Raw genomic sequence first — 21980 nt, 5'->3', positions numbered from 1 at the left:
GGCAGCCGGTTATAGGTGACCAGAATAACTCGGGTTTTTCGCGACAAAAAGCTGCGGCCCCAGTAAACTAGCCCTGCCTTTCTTTGCTTTACCCCAAGTGCCGCCGGAAGCGATTTGAGGACCTTGCTGCGGTTTTGGACTTTAGTAGCATTTGCGGTTGTGTGCACAGAGAAAGAGAGCAAACTATCGAAGGTTACTCTCAAAATTTAGGGGTTGTTTATAGTCGGTATTGGTGTATTGTCGACTTTGACCTTGAGCTGCAGTTTGACCTCCTTTGCCCAGGTGTATAAAGATTCCTCGCCGTAAAAAAGCGAGAAAGGCTGGTGAGGTACTCTTAATCATTTACTTTGGCGCACAGACCAACAATGACATTGACCGACTTCATTATCGTACAAGCGTTGGAGACCAGGAAGACTCCCTACTGTGGTATGTTGCTGGCGAGATTTAAAGCTATTCGACGGCAGGCTCTAAATTACGTTGAGCCTGTCTGGTTGCCTGTAACTAGTGATTCGCAGTGGACTTAGCGTCGACAATGCCAAAACACTTCTATTCGGACAGCGACGGGATGCCTCTCTATGTCCCCACTACAATACCTACAGAACGAGGCACAAATGCTCCCTGTGAAGAGCCACACCAAACTGCTCAACAAGCAGTTTCTGCTAGGATGCTACCACAGGTCTCACCCATGCAGACACCTGCTTGAACCTGAGCCGTCAGGAGGCATCTCTGCAACTACGCCGACTATATCCAGGATAAAACAAATAGAAATTTACTGGGCCAGACAGTGTTTATACAGACAATAAACGACATTTATCACGACACACTTAATAACTTCTTAGCTCCAGCTAAGCCGCGAGATCCGTCCAACTTCGGCCCAATTACGTTCTGGATACTGTGTCTGGTTTGGATACTGACCCCAACATCATCAAGTAGCGATTACAGCTCAGGGTGAGCTTTAGCTTCATCCACAATCCTCTTCCAATCTGCACGGTTCATAGCAACAGATCTCCAGCTCCTAACTCGTAGCTTTTTCAGGTCGGCTATGGCTTAATCAAGCCAAGTTAACCTTGGGCGTCCTCGGGCTCGGGTCATTAGACAATTCGTTGATAAAAAAGATTTTTGGGGGCGGCTGTCTTTCATGCGCACAGTGTGCCCTAACCATCGAAGCCTTTGGGATGTAATGTATTTCACGACGTCTTCTCCCTGGCATAAGTTTAGCAACTCATCGTTGTAGCGTATTCGGTACGTTCCATTGTTGCAGCATATGGGGCCAAACACCCTTCGGAGTACTTTTCGTTCGAAAACTCTTAAGTTACTTTCGTCTTTGCTTGTCAATGTCCAGCACTCGCAGCCGTAGGACAGCACCGGTAGTATTATTGACTGGTAGAGGCGGAGTTTACATTCACGTGTGAGCAGTTTGGACCTCAGCAATTTTGTGTGGGCGTAATATGCTTTGTTTGCTGCCATTATTCTGTCTTGTATTGTGTCGTAGCTACTGTAGTCATTTTTATTAACACTCCAAATATTTGAAGTGTTAAACACCTTCAAAGGTTAATGTCCCGATTTGGATGTTTTCAGGACTTCGTCTTTCTTCGCTGCGGCAGACCTTCAGATATTTAGTTTTGCCTTCATTTATTCTAAGGCCTACTGACTATGCACGAAATTCAATATTACAGAAGGTTTCAATGAGATATCTTTTGTTCCGTGCCTCTATTGCGATATCATCCGCGTACGCGATTGTTGTTCCTGAGCGACTATAAAGGTTTCCAAACTTTACTTCGTTTTTTATCGCTTAGTGAAGAAGGAGATTAAATAAAGATATATCCAGCATGTGAAGGCATCCCGCACGATACTAATCACGTTTTCACATGCCCCATCTATCCCACTCATCTAACACCCCTCTCCCTCTGGGCTCAATCGGTCGAAACAGCAAGTTTCCTGGGCCTACCGTTAGATGAGCGAGACAAAGGCGACCGGTAATCTACCTTGCACTGACAGGGTTTAGTATGCTGCTACAACAACAACAACCATGGAACAATGAGCGAATAAAGATTCGGCGGCTACGTTGGCTGGGTCATATCGCCCGAATGGATACAAACGCTCCGGCTCTGAAAGTATTCGATGTGGTATCAGCTGTTGGTAGCAGAGGAAGAGGAAGGCCTGCCCTGCGTTGGAAAGATTACAGGGTTTGATTGAAAAGTAATGAGCCTTCCCGCGCGGAGCGTCTGCCAAGCGATCAACCGAATCGGCTCGTGGGGGAAAATTATCGTTGGACCTTCCCCTTGCACCAGAAACCGGTCCCAGTTCGCTGGCAACAGCGGTGCAGTCAACATCGCTCCGCGCGCGAAAGCTGTTTTAAAAGTGTGTTAGGATTTTGCAGTGGCGAAAATGCAGCGACCGTTGGAGCAACGTTACTCGATCAAATTTTGCGTAAAGCTAAACAAAACGAGTACCGAAACCATTGGGCTACTCAAGGAGGCTTACGGGGACCAATCTCTGTCCAGTGCCCAGGTAAAACGGTGGCACAAGTCGTGCAAGGAAGGCTGGGTGGACGTCGAAGACGAACAGCGATCTGGAAGGGCTTCGACGACGCAAACAGACGAAGATGTGAACCGGGGGGAAGAGGGGGTTCCAGTGCTTCCCCACCCTCCCTACAGCCCAGACCTGTCCCCTCCGGACTTCTTCTTGTTCCCGCGCCTGAAAAGAAAGCTGAAGGGGAGGCGTTTCGACTCCATCGAGGCGATCCAAAAAACTGTGACAGCCGAATTGAACGCGATTCCGGCGGATGAGTTTAAAAATGTTTCCTGCAGTGGAAGGACCGCTACCAGCGGTGTATTGACGCTCAATGGTCCTATTTTGAAGAATATTAGTTGTATACGCCAAAAGGTTTAATAAAACTACTTAAAAAAATAAGGCTCATTACTTATCAATCAAACCCTGTAGGTGGAGAAGGACTTGGCTTCACTTTTTGCCTCTAACTGGCAGGTTAACACGAAGGAAAGTAACGTCTTGCTTTGCTAAACGCGGCCAAACTCGCTTATGCAGTTATCGCGCCAATCAATAAGAAGAAGCACAATTTATTTTTCATATATATTTCGGTATATTCAGTATTATATTATATTAAATCTACAATGTATCTTTATTGTTATTAAACTTGATGCTTTAGTTCTGTTTAATTTATTTATTTTTCTTTTCTTTTCTTTCTGTGGATGATAGTCGCGCATTGCGCTGCTGCATGGGGACGCAAATTGCGTGTCATTGTTTCCGTTTTATTAATTAATTTTTTTTTTTTTTGAATTTTTTTGTCAATTAAAACTAGAAGCAAATTGTTGTAAGCAACATACAACATGCAACATGTGTGAATACGATTTTTCTAGTGCATGGATGCATGCATACATATTTATGTCGTATTTACTAAAATTGTTAGAAAAAAACATTTTTTTAAATTAACATAACATTTGTTTCGAACATTGTTTTTGTTGCCTGCAAAAATTCTTTGAGTTCAGCTGTTGCTTGTTTGCCAGCATTTGCTTGCATACATTTCAGCGCTTTCTTGCATTCGAGCGCATTTGCTTACATTTGAGCTTTTGCTTTTGTTCAAGCCTTTGCTTTTTTTCTAGCTTTTGCTTTAGCTTTAAAACTAAATAAGTAATTTAAAAAAAAAAAATTTAAAATGCTAATTAATTTTGCACATAATACAAAGCACAAGTGAGCGTACCATTGTACATACACCCATACATACATGCAAACATATATTGCATAGAGGTGCAGGGTCTTAAAGTAAAATACAAAAATAAAAAGTCGGCACAATGACTAAATACATAAATATTCATAATAGCTAAACCATATACATATATATTTTTTATATATGTGCAATTTAATAAAAAATAATTTATTTTATATGTAATAATCATAAGTTGATGCTTCCCCCACTTACTAATTTCGGTTGAACCACAACAACAATACGTACATAAATTGCAACTACTTGGGTTTAAGATTTAAATAAATGATTTACATTTTGTTTTTATCTTATTTTCACCCCGATTTGTTCATTATGTGTCGCCCTCTAGCAACGCAGTTCTGTTTTTTTGTTGTTTTTTTTTTTTGTTTTCTGTGTTGCTAAATCTCTTCCTATGATTTCTCTGCAGCTACCAACTGTTGTTGTTGTTTGATGAGTGATCTTTATCGTTAACGCTAAGTATACAATGTTAATTAACTATATTTATTACTTTTTTTAAATTTATTCTCATACTGTAGTGATGGACTAAGTGATTTAGTCAGTATTAAATTTCCAATAAGTGGCCTAAATATTGAATGAATTCAACTTGCACGTACTTAGCGCATCCAGCGCGTAGGCAAAACGGGCCGTCTGCCCTCACACCTCATGAAGTGGACCTGCAGCACTTCGCGCCGCATAAGAATCCCTGCCGCCACTTACTATTTGCGCCAATCGCGTGCTGCTTTGATGTTCCTCCAACGTTCCCGCATCGTATCAGCTTGCGTGAATGTTGCTTTAAAAATCACCTTCGTATAACTTACATATATATGTATGTATATTATAGATATATATTCGAATACAGAAAATATTTGCCTACAACTGCTAACGGCTCCCAGCCATAAGTGCTGCCGCTACTTTGTTTCCAATTCACAGCTTATATCTACAGACAAACACGTGCGTGTTAGTGTTTTTCCCCCCTCAACACTTTGCTGCTGCTGCTGCGTTTAAAAGCTACGCAACAATGTACTAGTTTTTGTTCGCGTGTGTTGTTATGTGTTATAGTCATCGTGTTGCGAGCTAAAGTAACTGACCAGCCCACTAAATTCACTCGCCTGTCCCTCGCCGCTGCCAGCTGCCGCTGCTGATGAGGATGCGCCGTGCGCTGACGAAGAATCATCGGCACCATCCGCTTGTAAGCCACCCGGTGAGCTGCGCGAACCCGACGACTCTCCGGCTATAGCCAATGGTGATTTGGTTTGTGCCACAGCATATGTTTCCAGTGTGGTGAGTTTCTTTCTGGGCGGTTGTGGCTCGCTCACAACACTCACAGTCACTACGGCTGCTTTGTTGCTGACTATCGTAGGGACTGGTGCGGCTGTCACCACCGCCTCGGTAACTATTGCACGACTTGGTAACGGCGGTAGCGGGGTTGAGGCGGCTGTGGAAGCTGCTGTTACTGTTGGTGTTTGTGTTATTGCTGGTGTTGGAATTGGAATTGGCGCCTTTGGTAGAACATTGCGCGTGGCATTCACGTTCGGGTTTGCGCTAGCATTTGATGGCGGTGCTGACACAATTACCGAGCTGGGTTTGGCAACGGTGGCTGTTGCGGTTGTTGTAATAGCTTTTGTGTGAGCCACTGCTGAAGTGCTTGCTGGTACTGTTGTTGCTGATGTAACTGCCGCCCCGGAGGAAGTGGCTGTCGGTGCTGAAACAGTCACCACTGCTGCTGTTGATGGTACTGCCACACCGCGCGATGTAGCTGCTGCTGTTGTTGATGTGGGCGGCCGCTGAAGTGGCGATACGTGGGGTGCGGTCAATGGTGGTGGTGGTGGATAATATCCGTATGGTGAATAAGTACCTACATAAAAAATAGTGAAATAGAGTTTAGTTGTCGTGAGCGTGTATATGGAGAATGGAGACCCTTCGTTTTCGGTTTTCTATTATAATTTTTCTATGTAGATAAATCAGTTTACTCAACTATCCGTTTGAAATGCATAGAGACTTAGTTGTGAATTTGATTTTGTAGACTTAAATGCGCTAGATTTTTTACTTTGTGAATTTTAAGCGCAGATCTGAAACGTTGCAAACATTTATCAATAAATGCCTACGCAGGATATGTAGAATATTTTGGCCAAACATAATTTCAAACCAAGAGCTCTACCGCATAACAAACTGCAGCCCGATTGCTGCGGATATAAAACGTTGAAAATGGAACTGGACTGGCCAGAAGAAAAAACAGAAGAAAAACAGAATACGACATTGCTCGAATGGCCTTTGAGTGGAAACCACAAGGTACTCGGAGGATAGCTATATCCTTCTCCTGGATAGACCTAACTTGAATCCAATCAGTGCATGCTGAAAGTAGACGTTGGGGCACTTGGCGCGAAATTGGGTGTCTTGCGCAAAATTGAGTACTTTTGAAGGAAGTCGTTACCGTCCTGTGCTCCAATAAGAGCGATAGTTAAATTTTAAGCGACATTAAAAGTGTCGTAGATTTGAGATTTGAAATTTTGAGTTTGGAGACTTAAGTCTCCCTACATTTAATTTGGTTTACCAGAAAGATTTTTGATCAAAAAAGTGCTTATCAAGGATACAAGGCTTAATGTCACACTTGTGGAGACTTTTTTTTCTGGAGACTCAAATCTCCAAATCAACATATTCAAAAAGTGTTATTCGAACCTTTGACTCTTATAGTAACTGTACGAAAAAGTGCGTATCTGAGTGCGACAAAGAACCTAACTTAACAAGTATGTACAGTTTACTCTCTCCTAACGGACTCTTTTTTCAGTACATACCACAAATCCTTAAAAATTTTTTTACATTTTTTTCTCTTGAACGGACAACCCTGCACTAACATATTATTAACTTTTTTTACACTTTTCTCATAAGCGCACACCTCCCATATGCCGACACTTTTTTCAGTCCCTCACGTGTCCGCTTACGAGAGCGTACACTGTATTACTTTACTACTTAACTGTACTAGACTCAACACCGCAAACATTTTCAAGCAATTACTTTTCACAATTTTCGTCGTGGATTAACAAGACAAGAATACATCGTTGAACTTAAACCATTATAAGGTGAGCAATCACCATCCTTTTGCATCGTAAAAAAATGGTAGAATGAACTTTCTCCTGGTTGATGTTCGCTCACCGACGAATTTCAGAGTCTGTTGTGCCAGAATGTACAGGGTTTGATTGAAAAGTAATGAGCCTTATTTTTTTTAAGCAGTTTTATTAAACCTTTTGGCTTATAGAGCTAATATTTTTCAAAATAGGACCCTTGAGCGTCAATACACCGCTGGTAGCGGTCTTTCCACTGCAGGAAACATTTTTTAAACTCATCCGCCGGAATCGCGTTCAATTCGGCTGTCACAGTTTTTTGGATCGCCTCGTTGGAGTCGAAACGCCTCCCCTTCAGCTTTCTTTTCAGGCGCGGGAACAAGAAGAAGTCCGGAGGGGACAGGTCTGGGCTGTAGGGAGGGTGGGGAAGCACCGGAACCCCCATCTTGGCCAATGCAGAGGTGCAGAGGAAGGCGGTGTGCGCCGGTGCATTGTCGTGATGAATGGTCCAATTGTTTACCAGGTCGGGCCGAACCCGGGCGACGCGATTTTTCAGCCGAAGGAGCACTTCTTTGTAAAATGCCGCGTTTACAGTGCTTCCTGGAGGTACAAACTCCTTGTGGACGATGCCTCGAGAGTTCAAAAAGATGATCAGCATGGCTTTGACCTTGGATTTCGACATGCGACATGCCTTCCTTGAACGACTTGTGCCACCGTTTCACCTGGGCACTGGACAGAGATTGGTCCCCGTAAGCCCCCTTGAGTAGCCCAATGGTTTCGGTACTCGTTTTGTTTAGCTGAGTTCAGTGTCACGTGATCACTAATAGCTTAAATATTTTATAATAAAACTACTTCAGGGACACAATAAGCCAAACCTTTGAATGTCCGCAGGGTAACAACCTGAAAATTCCACGACTTTACTCTTCTGTATCAACACCAGACGTCAAAATCGCACTGAGTATTAAACAGCTGACAGCAGATTATATCAAACTACGAATACTAATTAAACTTCTCCCAAAGACCGAATACAAACAAGCAACTCAAGGACTCTTGCATTTCAGGACAAGAAGTCAAATAAACTCATTGCCGTTCCGCGCCCGTAATCCATGAGCAAGTATTTCATTCTAATGCCTAAAGTGCCATTCAAGTTTCTTATGTTTTCTTATAAAATTTCGATGTAGTTTTTAAGTCTCGAAAATCTTATTAAGTATGCACTTACGTGGGCCACTCGAAAACTCTGGTCCGCCGCTTACGGGAACGCGTAAATTCGGCACAGGTGGTCCGCGTGGCACAAAGTTAGGATTGCCGTATATAGGTGGCCTACAAAAAGTAGAAATAAAGTCAGTATTAGTAAATCCAGAGTCACGAGAGACGCATATTTAAGAAACCATTTGTTTACCGATATGGATTTAAATGTGATGTCGAATGACGTGCTGGTGGTGGAGGCCCGCCATACATACTAGCACCCATGCCGCTAGGCACATGATGCTCACCCGGTGCTGGATATGTTGGGCGCTCCCCTGCACCTGCTTGCGGTGGTTGGCCATGATTGCTTAACGATGCCGCACTGCCGCGCAGTGGCGGTGGTGGACCATAGCTTTGGCGCATACCAGGCGGTGGTAGTCCCGGCATGCCTGGGGCATCACGATGACGCTGCATTGAAGGCGTTGGTCGACCGCCAGACACCGCGGCAAGTGACGTTGGTGGCGCAAAGAAACGTGCAACTGCAAGCAAAGAAAAATGAGAATTTAATTGCACTGAATTCTATAAACTTTAACTCACCATCCGCACCCGGATATAAGTTGCTCATGGCTCTGACAACGCTGGCATGTGCGGCGGCCGGTGGCAGCTGCGGCATGCGCGTTATTACAGATGCTTGCGATACTGCCACCGAACTTGCGCTGGGTCCAGCAGCACCCTCGCGCTGTTTGTAGAGTTGTGGTGGTGGCGCATTTGCCAAAGCTGAGACCGCTGACTTTATCACGCCACCACCTCCGCCATTGCTGGAAGGTGGCTCAGCTGCTTTGTCTGATTGTGTTGTTGCCGCAGTGACAGCGGCGGCTGTTTGCTGTTTCTGCAAGGAATCGCGCAAGGGTGTAATCTTTTTCCGCCTACCACGCGGTTTAGGTTCGGATTCTGCTTTATTTGCGCCGCCAGCTGTAGCACCACCGGCTCCATTGTTACCGCTAACACCACTCGCACTACCGCCTCCGCCAATGCTTGCAATTGCATCCCGTGTGGCAGATGCGCCAGGCAAAGGTTGTGTTGTGGGTGGCAGATTGTGGCGCGCAGCCGCGGACATGAGATGTTGCGCTGCCAACATCTGTTCAACTGACATACCCGCTGGTAGGCGCGGCAAATGTTGTGGTGGAAAACTGTTACGGTTCAAAGGTTGACCCAGCGGCGCGTTGAGCGCACTCTGTAGCAGGTGTGTGGGTGGTGGCGCAGAGGGATGGCGTTGCAGCAGATGAGCAAGCGGCATGCTCGCAGTGTGTGGTGGAAATTGATGCCGCAGCAATGGTGGATGCAGCGTTGGCATTGGCAAGCGTTTGCGCATTGGCTCCTGAAGACCTGACGACATCGACGGCATGTGGTGCGGACCGGCGACCATACTGGCGCCTGGCATCTGCGATAACGCAGCCAATGAGGGGTTTATCAGTGAAGTCTTCTCCACGGCAGCAGCGCTGACAACAACTGTGGAAGTATTTGTTGTAAGATTGGCGATGGATGCGGGAAGAGCAGCAGGTGCCGGCGCTGGTGGTGCAACTGGCGCTTCTTTGGGTTTGCTCGCTGGTTTTGTTGGTGTACGCAGTACTTCGTCTGGTGGTGGCAAATCACGCGCGGCAGCGGCGGCGCTCAACTCTTCCTCCTCCTCGACCATGCGTGCAATGGTATCCTCATCCATATCCTCTGGGAAGTCATCTGGTAAGTCAGCATCGTCGAATTCGTCCACCTCATCCACATTATCCGAATCGCCTACACTTTCACCTTTACGTTGCAGATAATCAGCATCCAACACCTTTGCCTGACGTATTACCGACAGCGGCACTGTTGACAAAGAATCGCTCAATTTTGTTGGCGAACGTTTATCTTTGTCACCATCTGCTTTGATCGGTGTAAGGCGCGGGGTAGCAGCCAACTTGGCGCCCTCCGCATTCTTCTCGGCCAACATCCGCTTAATTTCCTCTTGTCTCTGTATGAATTTTTGACGCTCCTCAGGTGGTGTATCTGGACGTTTGACGCCAGGTTTTATGCCGCCATCAGAACTCTCATCGTCGAAGTCCTCTAAATAGGCATAACGCCGCCCACGTGTGCGTCGGGTGCTGTCTTCGCTGCCCGACAAACTGTCTTCATCTTCCGATTGCTTTTTCTTCTTCTTTGAAGCAGTCGTTTTTCCTTTACCCTTACCCTTGCCCTTACCTTTAGAAGAGTTGCTAGACTTGAGTGGCTGTGAGCGTGGCTGTTTACCTGAACCCTTGCCACCAGTGATGTCATCATCGTCGTCCTCCTCCTCTTCTTCACTCTCACTGACATCATCATCAGAATACTCTACACGTTTCACCTTTTTCAAAGGTTGTTTCTTCAATTTCGGCGATTTGCGTGCAACACCCGAAGTGGTGCCAGCTTTGCGTTGCTTCTTACGTTTAGACGGATACCAGGCGCCATCGGATTCACTTGTCGTATCATCGCACAAGTCAGCGCTATCGACGTCTTCGAGATTTTCGGAAGCCTCTGAGTCCGTCTCTGATTCACTATAGTCCCAATCATCACTTCGCTTCTTCTTCGACTTCGGACGGTCTTCCTCCTCTTCGTCATCATCACTTTCGTTCACAACAAAGCGACGATCTTTGCGACGCTCGCGTATAGCGCGTCGAGCAGCTTTACGCTGCTTCTTGTTTTTCTTGCCACGTCTACGAAATACTTCTAGGCTCGAATCGCTATCAGTGGAAACAGATACAGATGTGTCTTCTTCTTCGTCATCGTCAAATGATGACGTCTTAAAATCTTCGTCCGACGCGTTGTCCTCTTCAGAGCTAATGTCCAATGTAGTCAATTTACGCGGCTTCTTCTTCGGATTCATCTTTGGCTTCGCCCTGCGTTTGAGCACTTCATCAGAGTCTTCAGCTTCATCTGCTGTCTTCGCTTTGCTATCTTCATTTTGCAACGTCTCTTTCTCCGCTTCTAAATCCTCGGTCTTTACCGGCTTCGTATCATCTGCTTTCTCTCCTGCATCATTTTCCAGTTGCCGCTGTCGTGCTTTTTCCTCCTTGTCCGCCTCTATGATGGTCGAAATATCTTTGCCGCGGCCCAAATTGCCGGCACCCGCCAGCTCGTCCATTTCTTTCTTAAGCGCTGAATTGATAAGGTCATCGTATTCATTTAGCCGGTAGCTGACATTGATTTGACGGCGTTTACGTAATTTATAAATGGGCTCGTCATCACTGTCGGTTGGTGATGATGACGAGGAGGAGCTCGAACCGCTGCGCGATCCTCCGCTATCGCTGCCAGATCTATGTGCCGACCCGCTGCCGGTTCCACTATCCGAGTCATTACGTTGGCGACGCCGACTGGCAATACCGCGTGCTGCAGCTCGCCGGCGACTACGCCCATCGCCACGCCTACGCTTATGACTGTCGCGATAGTTTTCCGTTCGAGACTTGCGATTACCTGAACCCTTCTTCACCAACGGTTTATCGTCGTCGCTGTCATCGTCACTTTGACTTGCGCCACGCTTTTTGCTCCGTTCTTCGCTCTCACCACCATCCGAACTGCCACTTGTGCCGCTCTCATCCTCCGCTTCGCCTTCCTTACCATTTTCGCCACGACGTTTATTCTTTTTCTTATGCTTTTTACGCTCTTTTAGCTCCTTTTGTTGTTTCTTCTCATTCTCTAAACGCTCCTGCTCAGCACGTTCAGCCTCGGCAGCCAAACGTTTATTTTCCTCTTCCTGTGCACGCTTTAGCTCAACAAATTCGTCGAAATTTTTCAGCTGCTTTTCCAAGGCGGCAATCAGCTGCTCCTGTTGACATGGCGGACAATACCAATCGCCTTCGGGTATGTAAAAGAGCACAGGCGACAGACAGGAACAATGATAGCCCTTGTCACAGTTATCACACAATAATATCCACTCAGGATGATCAGATTTGCCACACTTTTGACACGCCTCCTCATCACGATCATCGCCCTCTTCTGCGTCTTCTTTGCGTGCAGTGCGCGCGCGCTTCATTGGCACCACCTGCGTTTCATCTTCCAAGTCGGATTCAGGCGAGAACTCATGATCCGAACGGAAAAGCGGCGAACCGGGATCGCTTTCCTCATGTGGCGGCTCATCATCTTCTTCCGGCTCTTCTTGCTCCTCAGATCCCGAAGACCAGCCATCTTTACCAGGACATTTTTTCTTCGCTTTCTTCTTCAATTCCACCTCACTTTCCTCCGAGGACGATGACGGCTCCGAAGGCGCCACCACAGTGGGATCCGACTGTTTCTCAGCTTTCTTTTTCTTCTTCAACTCCTGCTTCATTGTGCGCAGTGCAATCTCCTCGAGCTTGCGTCGCTCAGCCTCTTCGCGTATTTTCTGTTGAGCGATGCGACGCGATTGACGTACAGGAGTCTCAGAATCTATAGTTTCAATAATATTGGTTGTATCAACTTCGCGCTGTTTGCGCGCTCCACGACCGCGTGCAGAGTTGGAGGCACTATCACTCGCATTCTTCTCCGGTGTTGTAGTTTTAGTGGGAGAGACAGAACTCTTGACTGGTGTAATGATTGGCGTTGCGGGAGCGGCGGCAGTTACTGCGATGTGCGCGCTCTTTGCGCTAGGCGCGGAAGTTTCCGCTGTTTTACTTACTGTAGAGTACGCGCTCTTCACACTAGGCGCGGAAGTCTCGGCTATTTTACTTTCAGATTTGGTTTTCGGCTGTAATGAAAAGGGTAAAGATATAGTAAGTCAGCCTATTTCAATTAAACCACTCCCGATTTAGTACTTACCTCCTCTTTGACGATGCTTGCGATACCTTTCTTCGCATCCTTCTTGTTAGCCTTCGGAGCTTTTGGCGTTTGCTTATGCTTTTTCACTTCCTTACTCACCTCCTTGCTCACTTCCTTGACAATAGGCGCTGTTTTGCTGTCAACCGCCATCACGCTTTCAACGGGCTTGCGTACTTCATTTGTGGCGTCACTTGGTTTAACCTCTTTCACGTTTGTTTTTTTATGTGAGACGCTTGCCGTTGGCGTTACCGTTGCCTTTGCGCCCGCCCTGGTGCGCTTCGGCTGCGGTAATTCAGAATAAATTACAGCTGCAGCACTGCGTCTGCTGGAACGCCGCCCGACGATCGCCGCTTCAGGTATGGTAGTCACCGCCTCAGGCATGGTATTCGCCGTTTCTGCAGGTGATGGACTCCTCTCTCTTTTGATAGCTACTTCTTCTTTCGTATCTTGTTCTGCCAACGCCTCGTATTTCATTTCTTTATTACTTTCGGATTCGAGCAAACCTGTCGGCTTCACCTCCTCGCTGCTACGTCGCTTACGCTGGCGGTCTGGTTGATGACGCTCCGGTGTTTTACGTACTACGCTTTGGCGTTCTGTAGTTTTTGGCTCGATCACCTTACGTTCCGGCATTTTACGCTCCGGTGTCTTATCCTTGGTCTCACCACTGCCACATTTTTCCAACTTCTTAACCATATCTAGCGCGACAGCGGAGGTGGCTGCATCGCTGATTGTACGCTTCCGCGGTATAGAATCCTCGTCACTTTCTTCTTGCCGTATTTGCGTCAGTAGGTTCTTTTTAAGTGGTTTGGTAATTGGTGACTTTTTTGGTGGCGAAAATGTGGCCACGGTATTCGTGGTGCTCGTATCGGTGGCGATAGGCGCTGGGGTTGTAACAGCAGTTGTTATGGGTGCAGCAGCAGACGCTGGCGCTACCAGTGCAACCGCTGCGACCGGCGCTTTCTCGTTTGTCTTTTTCAATTTCTTTTCAATGATTTCGGCAAGTGTTGGCTTCTGGCGAATTGTAGGTGTTGCCTGCCATGGCCGCTCTGGTGGTGGTGGTGCCGGTGGTGGCGCCATTTTTACTACAGGCGTCGACAATTTGGGAGCTGTGCTCACAAATGGTGCAGCTGTGGGTGCTGGGAACGCTGGAAATGCTAATGTTGTGGGGCTTGTCAAATTAAGTGGCTTATTCCTCTCTTCCACCAACGGCACAACACTTTCGACGTCTTTCGCTGCCGCTTGCACTTGATTGCTCTCTCGCTTAGCAGCCGCTTCATGTGCCACTTTGAGATTTTTCACACATCGTTCGATTTGTCTACGCGGCTGAATTATTTTTCGCCTACGACGCGCATCCTCTTCGCCGCTTGACGATGTTATTTCCTCTACGCGGCCTTTCTGTGCTTCGACTTTCTTACGCAGATCGGTGTTTGTTACCTTGGGACGCATTTTCAGCCGCTTACCACCAACATCAGACGGATCAAGATCAGCTTCTGTGGCAAGTTCTTCATTTTGCTCCGAAGGTATATCTACTTCACTCTCCGATGTGGATAGGCGATGCATGGTAGGCGCTGGCATGTCTTCAAGGCGACGCTTTCGATTGATGACGTTGTGGGAAGCGGCGGCAGTTGCGGCTACAGAATCAGCAGCAATTGCAGTTGTTGTTGTTGTTTTAACAGCATTTGCAGTCGTCTGTGCAGCTGTTGGGGTGGAAGGTTTTATATTGTTACACTCGGATTTTGGTTCTATGCGCTCAGTGTGTGCTGGAGGTGATTTTTGTTCTTCAAAAACATCGATAGTTTTCGCTGGCGCCGCTGTCAGTGGTTCTATCAGTTCACTTTTGCTTGGCTCACTATTAACGGCGGCTGGCGTTTTGCAATTCGTGTTCTCGGTTAATACTGCAGTATCCGACGTGGCCAGAGCCAACTTATCTGCGTCGACATTTGTCTTCACTGCATCAGCGGATTGTTCTGTTGCTTGTACATCATTTTCTTTTACATTACGGGCGGACACTAATGCTTGGGTATCATTTTCATTTACATTACTGCGGATCTCTGTTTCTTTGATATCTTCTACTTCGACCTCACCAGCAGCCTTGCCTGTTTCGGCCTCTTTGTCGCTAGATTTCTCTGCATTCACGTAGTTACTTGGGTTTTCTGTTGATTTGGCCTCAGTTTCCTCTACTTTCTCCACGTTTTCCTCCAAATTTTTTCCGTTTGAATTGTCTACTTCAACCGCTTCACTAACGCTTTCCTGCAACGGCTTGTCTGTAACGTCGTTTCCCTTTACAGGCGTTTCATTACACTCATTTTTGTGTTCTCGTACATTTTGTTCTGCAATATCTTCCTTATTTGATACATTTTTTTCGGCCTCGATATCCACATCAGTGGTGCGGTTATTCTGCTTCTCTTCACTTGCTTTCCCATCACATTTGTTCTGCTCTTTTTCGGTTTTTTGTGACATATTCTTGTCGCACTCGAAGTCATCACCATTAGCGGTCACTTTAATTGACGCATCATTAATATGAGGAGCCTGATCCTCTTTTAATAGTTTGTCGTCAATCGGTGTATCTACTTCTTTATTGTTTTCCTGCTCATTACTTGTATTCACAATTTCCTCACCGGCTTTATCACCCTCTGCCACTTTCTCAGTTGCCAGATCTTTACTAATTTCATTTTTTGCCGAGTCGTTCTCATTGGTACTGCCATCGTCGAGCCCATCATCGCTGCCACCTTCCAACTCCTTTCCTTCGTCTTTCGGCGGTTGTTTTATGGGGCTAAGTTTAAGGCAACCTGGCTCACCGAAGAAAAAAGTCGCTTTCGGTTCAGCTGCTTTGGTTGGCGTCGTTGCTGCGGCTGTTGTGGTTGATGATTCCTCATCGTTTTTGCCATTTCCTACTAAACATTCTGCGCCATTTCCTTCGCCGTAAATGTAGAGGGTTTCCTCTTCTATAGCTTCGTCTACAATGGATTCTGCATACGTGTCATCGTAGACATCACCAAATAAATCGGAATCGGCAAAAAACTCGATATTGTTTCCTCCTTCACAGTCTTTACCACTTCCCTCCCCGCGTACCATAAGCGGCGGCTCCTCAATCTCTTCACCCACCTCATTTTTACTGTCATAGTCACCATCGGAGTCTTCAATTTCTTTCTCTTCGTTTTCATCCTCTTCCGCCGCTGCGCTATCTATATCCTCTTCTTCTATGGACAATTCCTCATCGTCCTCATCATCTTCATCGTCCTCGTCCTCTTCTTCCTCCTCGGATCTTGTTTTCTCATATCTGCTCGGTTTTTTGGCGCGGTTGACGTCCAATAGCGATGGACGCGCTTTCTTTATCATATTTAATTCTTCACTACGTGGCGAACTTTTGTCTACATCATCCAAACAACGTTTTGTTGCTGCCGTCACCGTGGTGGTTGGCGAAGACACTGCCAACTTGCCATTATTGGACAACTTTATACGTAAATTTGGTATACGTGCTTCCTCCTCTTGGGAGTCATCTTGTTCTTCAGGTGGCGGCGGTTTTTCCACCTGAGCTGTGCAGCTGTTACTACTGCTGGTGTCTTCGTCGACGCCAATGTCGGTAGAGGGGAGCACCACCTCGTTGCCCCGCAAACGCGATATAAGGTTAACTAGTTCTTCTCGTGTTGTGGCGACTACTTGCCAAATCTCCTCATCCAGATGTTCCTGATAGATGCGTAAATTACAGTCGGCATCCTGTGTGAAGTAATAGGCATGACCAAGGCGATCACGGCCAATGGGTTGCGAACGTAATGAATCGGCACTCATAGTAAGTATTTGAGCGCGAAACTTGCCGTTGCGCTGAAACTGGCTTTCCAGCAGCTCCTGCAAAATAACGGAAACAATATTAAATGCAATTTTTGTAACAAAATTATTTGCTAAATCTGCCTGCTTGTTTTGCTTACTCTAAAAATACGTAGTTTTACTTTTAAGCTAGACTTTTTATAACCGAAGCGTTCTATCTCCCACGCATCCTGCGCAGAGTATGTGAAACAGAATTTGCTCAACGCAGACTCCCAGCTCTTCTCGTGCACTGTTTTTCGGGTTTTACGCAAAAGTTTGATGTGCAGGTCACGCAAGTTAACGGAAACTATTTGGCGTTAAGTATAAAGTCAAAGAAGTATTTAATTAGTGAGCTGAGCAATACGAGTTGTCATCAACATTACTTACCTTCATCTGTGTTTGTTAGCCATTCTTGCAAATGCTTAAAATTCGGTATTGTAATGCCCAAATCTTTGGAGAACTTCTGCAGAAATGCACAGATCACCGCGAAATCCGGATCATTGGCACAGGAGTGTAAAGAAGAGTTAAGAGCTTCCTCTTCTCCTTCCTCGGTGCAACCATCTTCTTCCCTTTTTAGTTCGGCCGATGCAGCTGATGACGCCGATGTCGACGCCGCAGCCGCTGCAGCTATCATCGACGACGCCATCTTTCGTGCCGTTTACGTTATCCACTACCACCGCGCTCCCGCACAAAGAGTTCAACTACTTTTGCACGTAGACACACACACACACACGTACACTCGTATATCCACACCTTCCTCACTGTTTTTATTATTATTATTTTCAAAATTAATTTTCTTCTGCTATTCTGCTACTTTTGCCACTCTGCCACTGTCAGCGACCCAACGCGCGCTGCTTCGCACGACGCCACTGAGCTCTACTTTGATCTACTCACTCACACGCTCACTCGTTGTCTTTTCGTTGCCTTCCTCAGAAAAAATTTCTCACTGGCAAATTCTTCTAGGCTTCAACATCGACCATGAAAAACTTTAAATTACCAACTAAAATCCAACATCCAGATATTCTTTTCTATTTTATACAATGCACAACATATTTATTCAACTATTTGTGATATTTTTAGGTTGATAGTTTCAACAAATTCCAACTAATTTTTCATAAAACAGCGCATCACACAAAAAATAACAAAATTTCTACCACAATTCTTCAATTCTCTTTCGGTAATGGAGAATGATTAGTATCCAAGCGTGCTGCCGGATCGTAGTGTAAGTGCTACGAATGATTTAGAATCGAGCGTTCGTGTATGTATTAACAATATTTTCAGATATGCAGATTTTATACATTTTTCAAGCTGGATTCTCTTACTCAAAATTAAAAAAAGAGCGAATAAACCAAAATTGTAGCTTAGGTAATTCAGAATTAAGAAATAATCAGGGGTCATAACGCTTAATTCGTTCTCACATGCGTAGTTCACTTTTCAATTAGCCTTACCATACAAAATTTTGTGTGCGAATTACCTTATTTGTAAATAATTCTGTTTCACTGGCCTTGCGAATAACGAGCAAACCGTTGTCTGCTCTAATTTTTATCGAAACTGCATTAAAATAAGCTTTTAAACCGCAACGAGAGTGTAAACCAAAACAAAAACAAAAACGTTGAATAATAATAACAGAAAAATATATTGTGAAAAAATTATTATCGAACTCAATTCTTCTGAAAGGCAGTCAGATTTTGTTTTAGAAATAGTTCTCGGAGGAGTTGAATACTGTTTTATAAATTGTGCGAATTATAAAATAAACGAATATCTTAGCTTAAGCTTACTTTTTTTCTCCATCAGCGAATAATAATAAGAAACAAAGAACATAAAGAAGAAGCGCTGCAAAGTGAATGACTAATGTGCCGTGAAAACGGTATTTCGCGAATTACTTAGATAGCGAATTGCGTGTCGTCGGAACGTAGCATTATGAGTGCTGCCGGTGTTCAACTCCGTATTATCGACTATTTTTCGATTATTTTAGTGAAAGCGGAGAGAATCGATAAAATGGAAAAGTAAACAATGCTTTTATTTGGACGCCCCCATGGAAAAGTAGTAGTACAACATTTATTGCCCTTTCCTGCTTACTACCAGTGACCAAGTTTCTCGCACTTTTTTGTGCTCTCATGGATTTGCAAGAGTTATTTATTTTTACGATTTCATGTTTCATTAAGGGGGTGGTAGGGTTTAGCGCTAAAAAAAAAACACTTTTTTTTTTTAATTTTTTACAGAAATATGGCTTAAGATACTTTAATAAAATCAGTTGCATGTTATTGTACATCTTTTCAATAAGTTTTTAAAAAATATTAATAATAAAATATTGACAAATAAGCCCATGACAGAGTTTTTTTGGAGATATGTTTTTCGAGAGGTGCCCTGCGGTACCAATCGGCATTCGTCGTAGAATCATCTGAAACCAAAAAAGTCGAATTTTTCAGTTAAAGTATGACGCAATGCTTTTATGTCAGTAGGTAATTAATTATAAATTTTATAACCTACGAACTCAGTTTTACTCTAGGCATCTAACATGTTTGGGGGCGTCCATAAATTACGTGAGGTGTTTTTTTAATTTTCTGTACCCCCCTCCCCCCTAGTGAGATGTCGTGAGATTTTATTCAACCCCCTCCCCCATCCCCCAATCTCACGTGAGATTTTTCAAAATGTGGGTTTCTTATGTAAACGCGTTGGATTGTTATTGTAAAAAGAAAAAAAATTTGCTTCGTGCTTTTATTTACAATTAGTTAAGACTAGTAATCAATATTGCTGAGAGTTATAAGTGTAATAAAAATTTAACAATAGAAGATTTAAATCGTAACTACTGCGATTAAAAAAAAGAATATCTACTCTAATTCAGTCCATGGAGAATCATGCGCGGTTTCAAGAGAGACTATTAGGACCAAAATGTCCGTATGAGTTTCAGTAAAATCATCTGCTCCTTCAACTTCGTTCTGATCTATCCACTCTAAGCCGTTGACGCTTGCGCACAGTAACTCATTAGCTCGTCTTTCGACAATCCGTGAGGCATGTTGATAAAGGCATTCAGCGGTTGAATCGGTAGGCGTATTAGAAATGGAGCAAATGATTTTCCGTCATATTCTTTAAAGTCCGGAATTGTCAAACGTCCATCAACCTGAGTGATAGGGTATGGAAGTGGCAGAAAGCGGTCGTGAAGAATCATATGCAGATCACTCCGGCGTGCGCTGCAGCACTTCTGGTCATCGCATTTCACAACCTAAAAAAAATGTAAAAACAATTTCCGTTTGTAACTCTTAATAAAAATTTGTTGATATTCGTGCTCGTTAAAAAACTAGAAAAAAAAATAGGCACGCATAAAAATTTGGACCAAAATAGTATAATCTTTTTTGTTTCAATCAGAAAAAAAATTGCGTGATATTTGCCGAGACCCCCCCTCTCTCCAACGTAAGATTAAATGAGATTTGACTCAACCCCCTCCCCCCCCTTAAACATCTCACGTAATTTCTTTCTACTTTTAGTCAGATAGCGCCTGAAAACACTAGAAGTGCGCAAGGCGAGAAATATAAATAGCAGCCCAAGTAAGGAATTAAAAAAGTTATACATTTCTTTGCTGTGAACGGAATGAATTGATTGCTAATAATAATTTCTGGTAATTTTTTTTTAATTTCTATAGCTCTGGCTCTCACTACAAATTTTCACTGAACAAATTATTGAACAAAGTTTACAGCAAAAATATGCTTCCTTTAAATAGAGAAAATCAAAAGGATGAAAAATAACCATATATATGTATAATACATATGTATATATAATTGGCGCGTACTCCCTTCTTGGGTGTTTGGCCGAGCTCCTCCTCCTATTTGTGGTGTGCGTCTTGATGTTGTTCCACAATTGGAGGGACCTACAGTTTCAAGCCGACTCCGAACGGCAGATATTTTTATGAGGAGCTTTTTCATGGCAGAAATACACTCGGACGTTTGCCATTGCCTGCCGAGGGGCGACCGCTATTAGAAAAATGTGTTTCTTAAGTTTGGGGTTTCACCGAGATTCGAACCTACGTTCTCTCTGTGAATTCTGTATGATAGTCACGCACCAAACATTCGGCTACGTCGGCCGAATACAAATAACCGTACACTTTGAAATTATGCGTACTTCAGCGCATATGCAATTTGAATTCACCAATTGCTTTCCTTTGCTTTCCACATACAGCCCTGCCAGCCGAACCTTTGAAGTTGCCAGATGCACTCAATGTGTTTCAAAATTAAGAAATCGATATATTTCGATAAGTGTGTAACGGAAGAATGTATGAAAATCGGAACTGAACAAATGTGCCAAGAGATTGGTAAAATTTGATAATTAGAAAAACTAAATAAATATTTAATAATTAGGGGAAAGTCAGCTTTTATTAAAATAAATATAATTTATTAAAATAAATGTGTCACTTTAACTACATGTAAGTACTCTCACTTACGGTCTAGGTCAGAAAAATGGAACCGCGATTATTCAAGAAGTATAAAAGAGATATACAGTAGATTCTGTTTTTATGCGAATTTGAAATAGTGCGTTTTTTTTTAATTAAAAAATGCATGTCGACCTATCGGGAATTGTACATATAAACAAGATTCTAAACCAGCTAAGCAAAAACTCATCACAAATTACATCAAAAATGCTAACCCTACAAGTATGGAACCGCCTGCATCACGATGCTGATCAGACGTGTACATTTCCTCAAGTGACGGAAGTGATTTTACGCCAAATCCTAAACAAATGCGGGTATTGTCTGATTCTATTTCTGACGATGCAAATTTATTTTTCGATTCTGACGTTTCTTAAATAAAGATATAATTTTCAAAAATAAAATTTTTTGTTTATGCGATTTTATTCAATTATTTCAGATTTATGCGGTTCTTAGCACTTTTGAAACGTATCTACAGTTTTACTATAGAACTGGTAGCTTTTTTTTGCTGTTTTTTTATGCTGTTTCTTGCGGAACGTATATACCGCATAAAAACAGAATCTACTGTATTTAAAAAATGTTACATGAAAGTATGCACTACGGGTCGCAATTACTCAATAAGCCGTGTAGTATTCTATCGTTGTTGGGTATAGCCTGGAGTCTTCTTCATGCTTTGAGCCAGCTTTTCTGCGAAGCTTCCCCACACATTTTCAATAAGGTTGGCGTCTGGGGACTGGGAAGGCCAGTCCAATACTGTGACACCATTTCTTGTTTTGTTGCTTCTCAATGTATTTTTCTCAGAGTAGTATTTTGACGATGTGGGACTGTAGGATATATTAGCCTCCTTCAGTCGTCGTACGATGGTGTTGATACTCACATCTATTCCCTTTTTAGAAGGGAAGTTAGTTGCACTTGCGTCGTAGCCCTTGAGTGGGACTATTATGCAGCAAAAGGCAGAACGAAATTTATCTTGAAGTTATCTTTTCTT

The 21980-nt window shown here is 44.1% G+C and overlaps 1 protein-coding gene across 2 annotated transcripts; it reads right to left on the bottom strand.

The window, feature by feature from the left end:
* Window positions 1-3076: 3076 nt before the first annotated feature.
* LOC129249478 (uncharacterized) lies at window positions 3077-17851 on the bottom strand. 2 transcript variants are annotated; one of them, XR_008582659.1, is made up of 8 exons: window positions 16960-17851; window positions 16695-16879; window positions 12769-16614; window positions 8563-12697; window positions 8180-8504; window positions 8000-8100; window positions 4253-5576; window positions 3077-4194 (listed from the first exon to the last, which is right to left on the bottom strand). XR_008582659.1 is itself a non-coding variant. In XM_054889321.1 (7 exons), the coding sequence occupies exons 1-7, from the start codon at window positions 17216-17218 to the stop codon at window positions 4768-4770; spliced, it is 9660 nt and encodes a 3219-aa protein (XP_054745296.1). In that variant the 5' UTR covers window positions 17219-17851; the 3' UTR covers window positions 3077-4767. The 2 variants fall into 2 exon arrangements, 1 of the variants encoding a protein (XP_054745296.1); XM_054889321.1 differs by having other exon boundaries at window positions 3077-5576.
* Between the last annotated feature and the right edge of the window lie 4129 nt (window positions 17852-21980).

Source organism: Anastrepha obliqua, chromosome 5 (assembly GCF_027943255.1).
Source record: "Anastrepha obliqua isolate idAnaObli1 chromosome 5, idAnaObli1_1.0, whole genome shotgun sequence".
Classification (NCBI taxonomy): domain Eukaryota; kingdom Metazoa; phylum Arthropoda; class Insecta; order Diptera; family Tephritidae; genus Anastrepha; species Anastrepha obliqua.
The sequence above is the reverse complement of the archived record's forward strand: the minus strand, read 5'-3'. Positions and strand labels throughout refer to the sequence as shown.

What these genes read in the sequence shown, in the direction of transcription:
- LOC129249478 (XM_054889321.1), bottom strand. Translation starts at nt 17,218, where the DNA reads ATGGCGTCGTCGATGATAGCTGCAGCGGCTGCGGCGTCGACATCGGCG. An exon ending in GCTAACAAACACAGATGAAG is followed by an intron (nt 16,880 to 16,959) that starts GTAAGTAATGTT and finishes AACGCCAAATAG; the next exon opens with TTTCCGTTAACTTGCGTGAC. An exon ending in CTTATATCCGGGTGCGGATG is followed by an intron (nt 8,505 to 8,562) that starts GTGAGTTAAAGT and finishes CTTTGCTTGCAG; the next exon opens with TTGCACGTTTCTTTGCGCCA.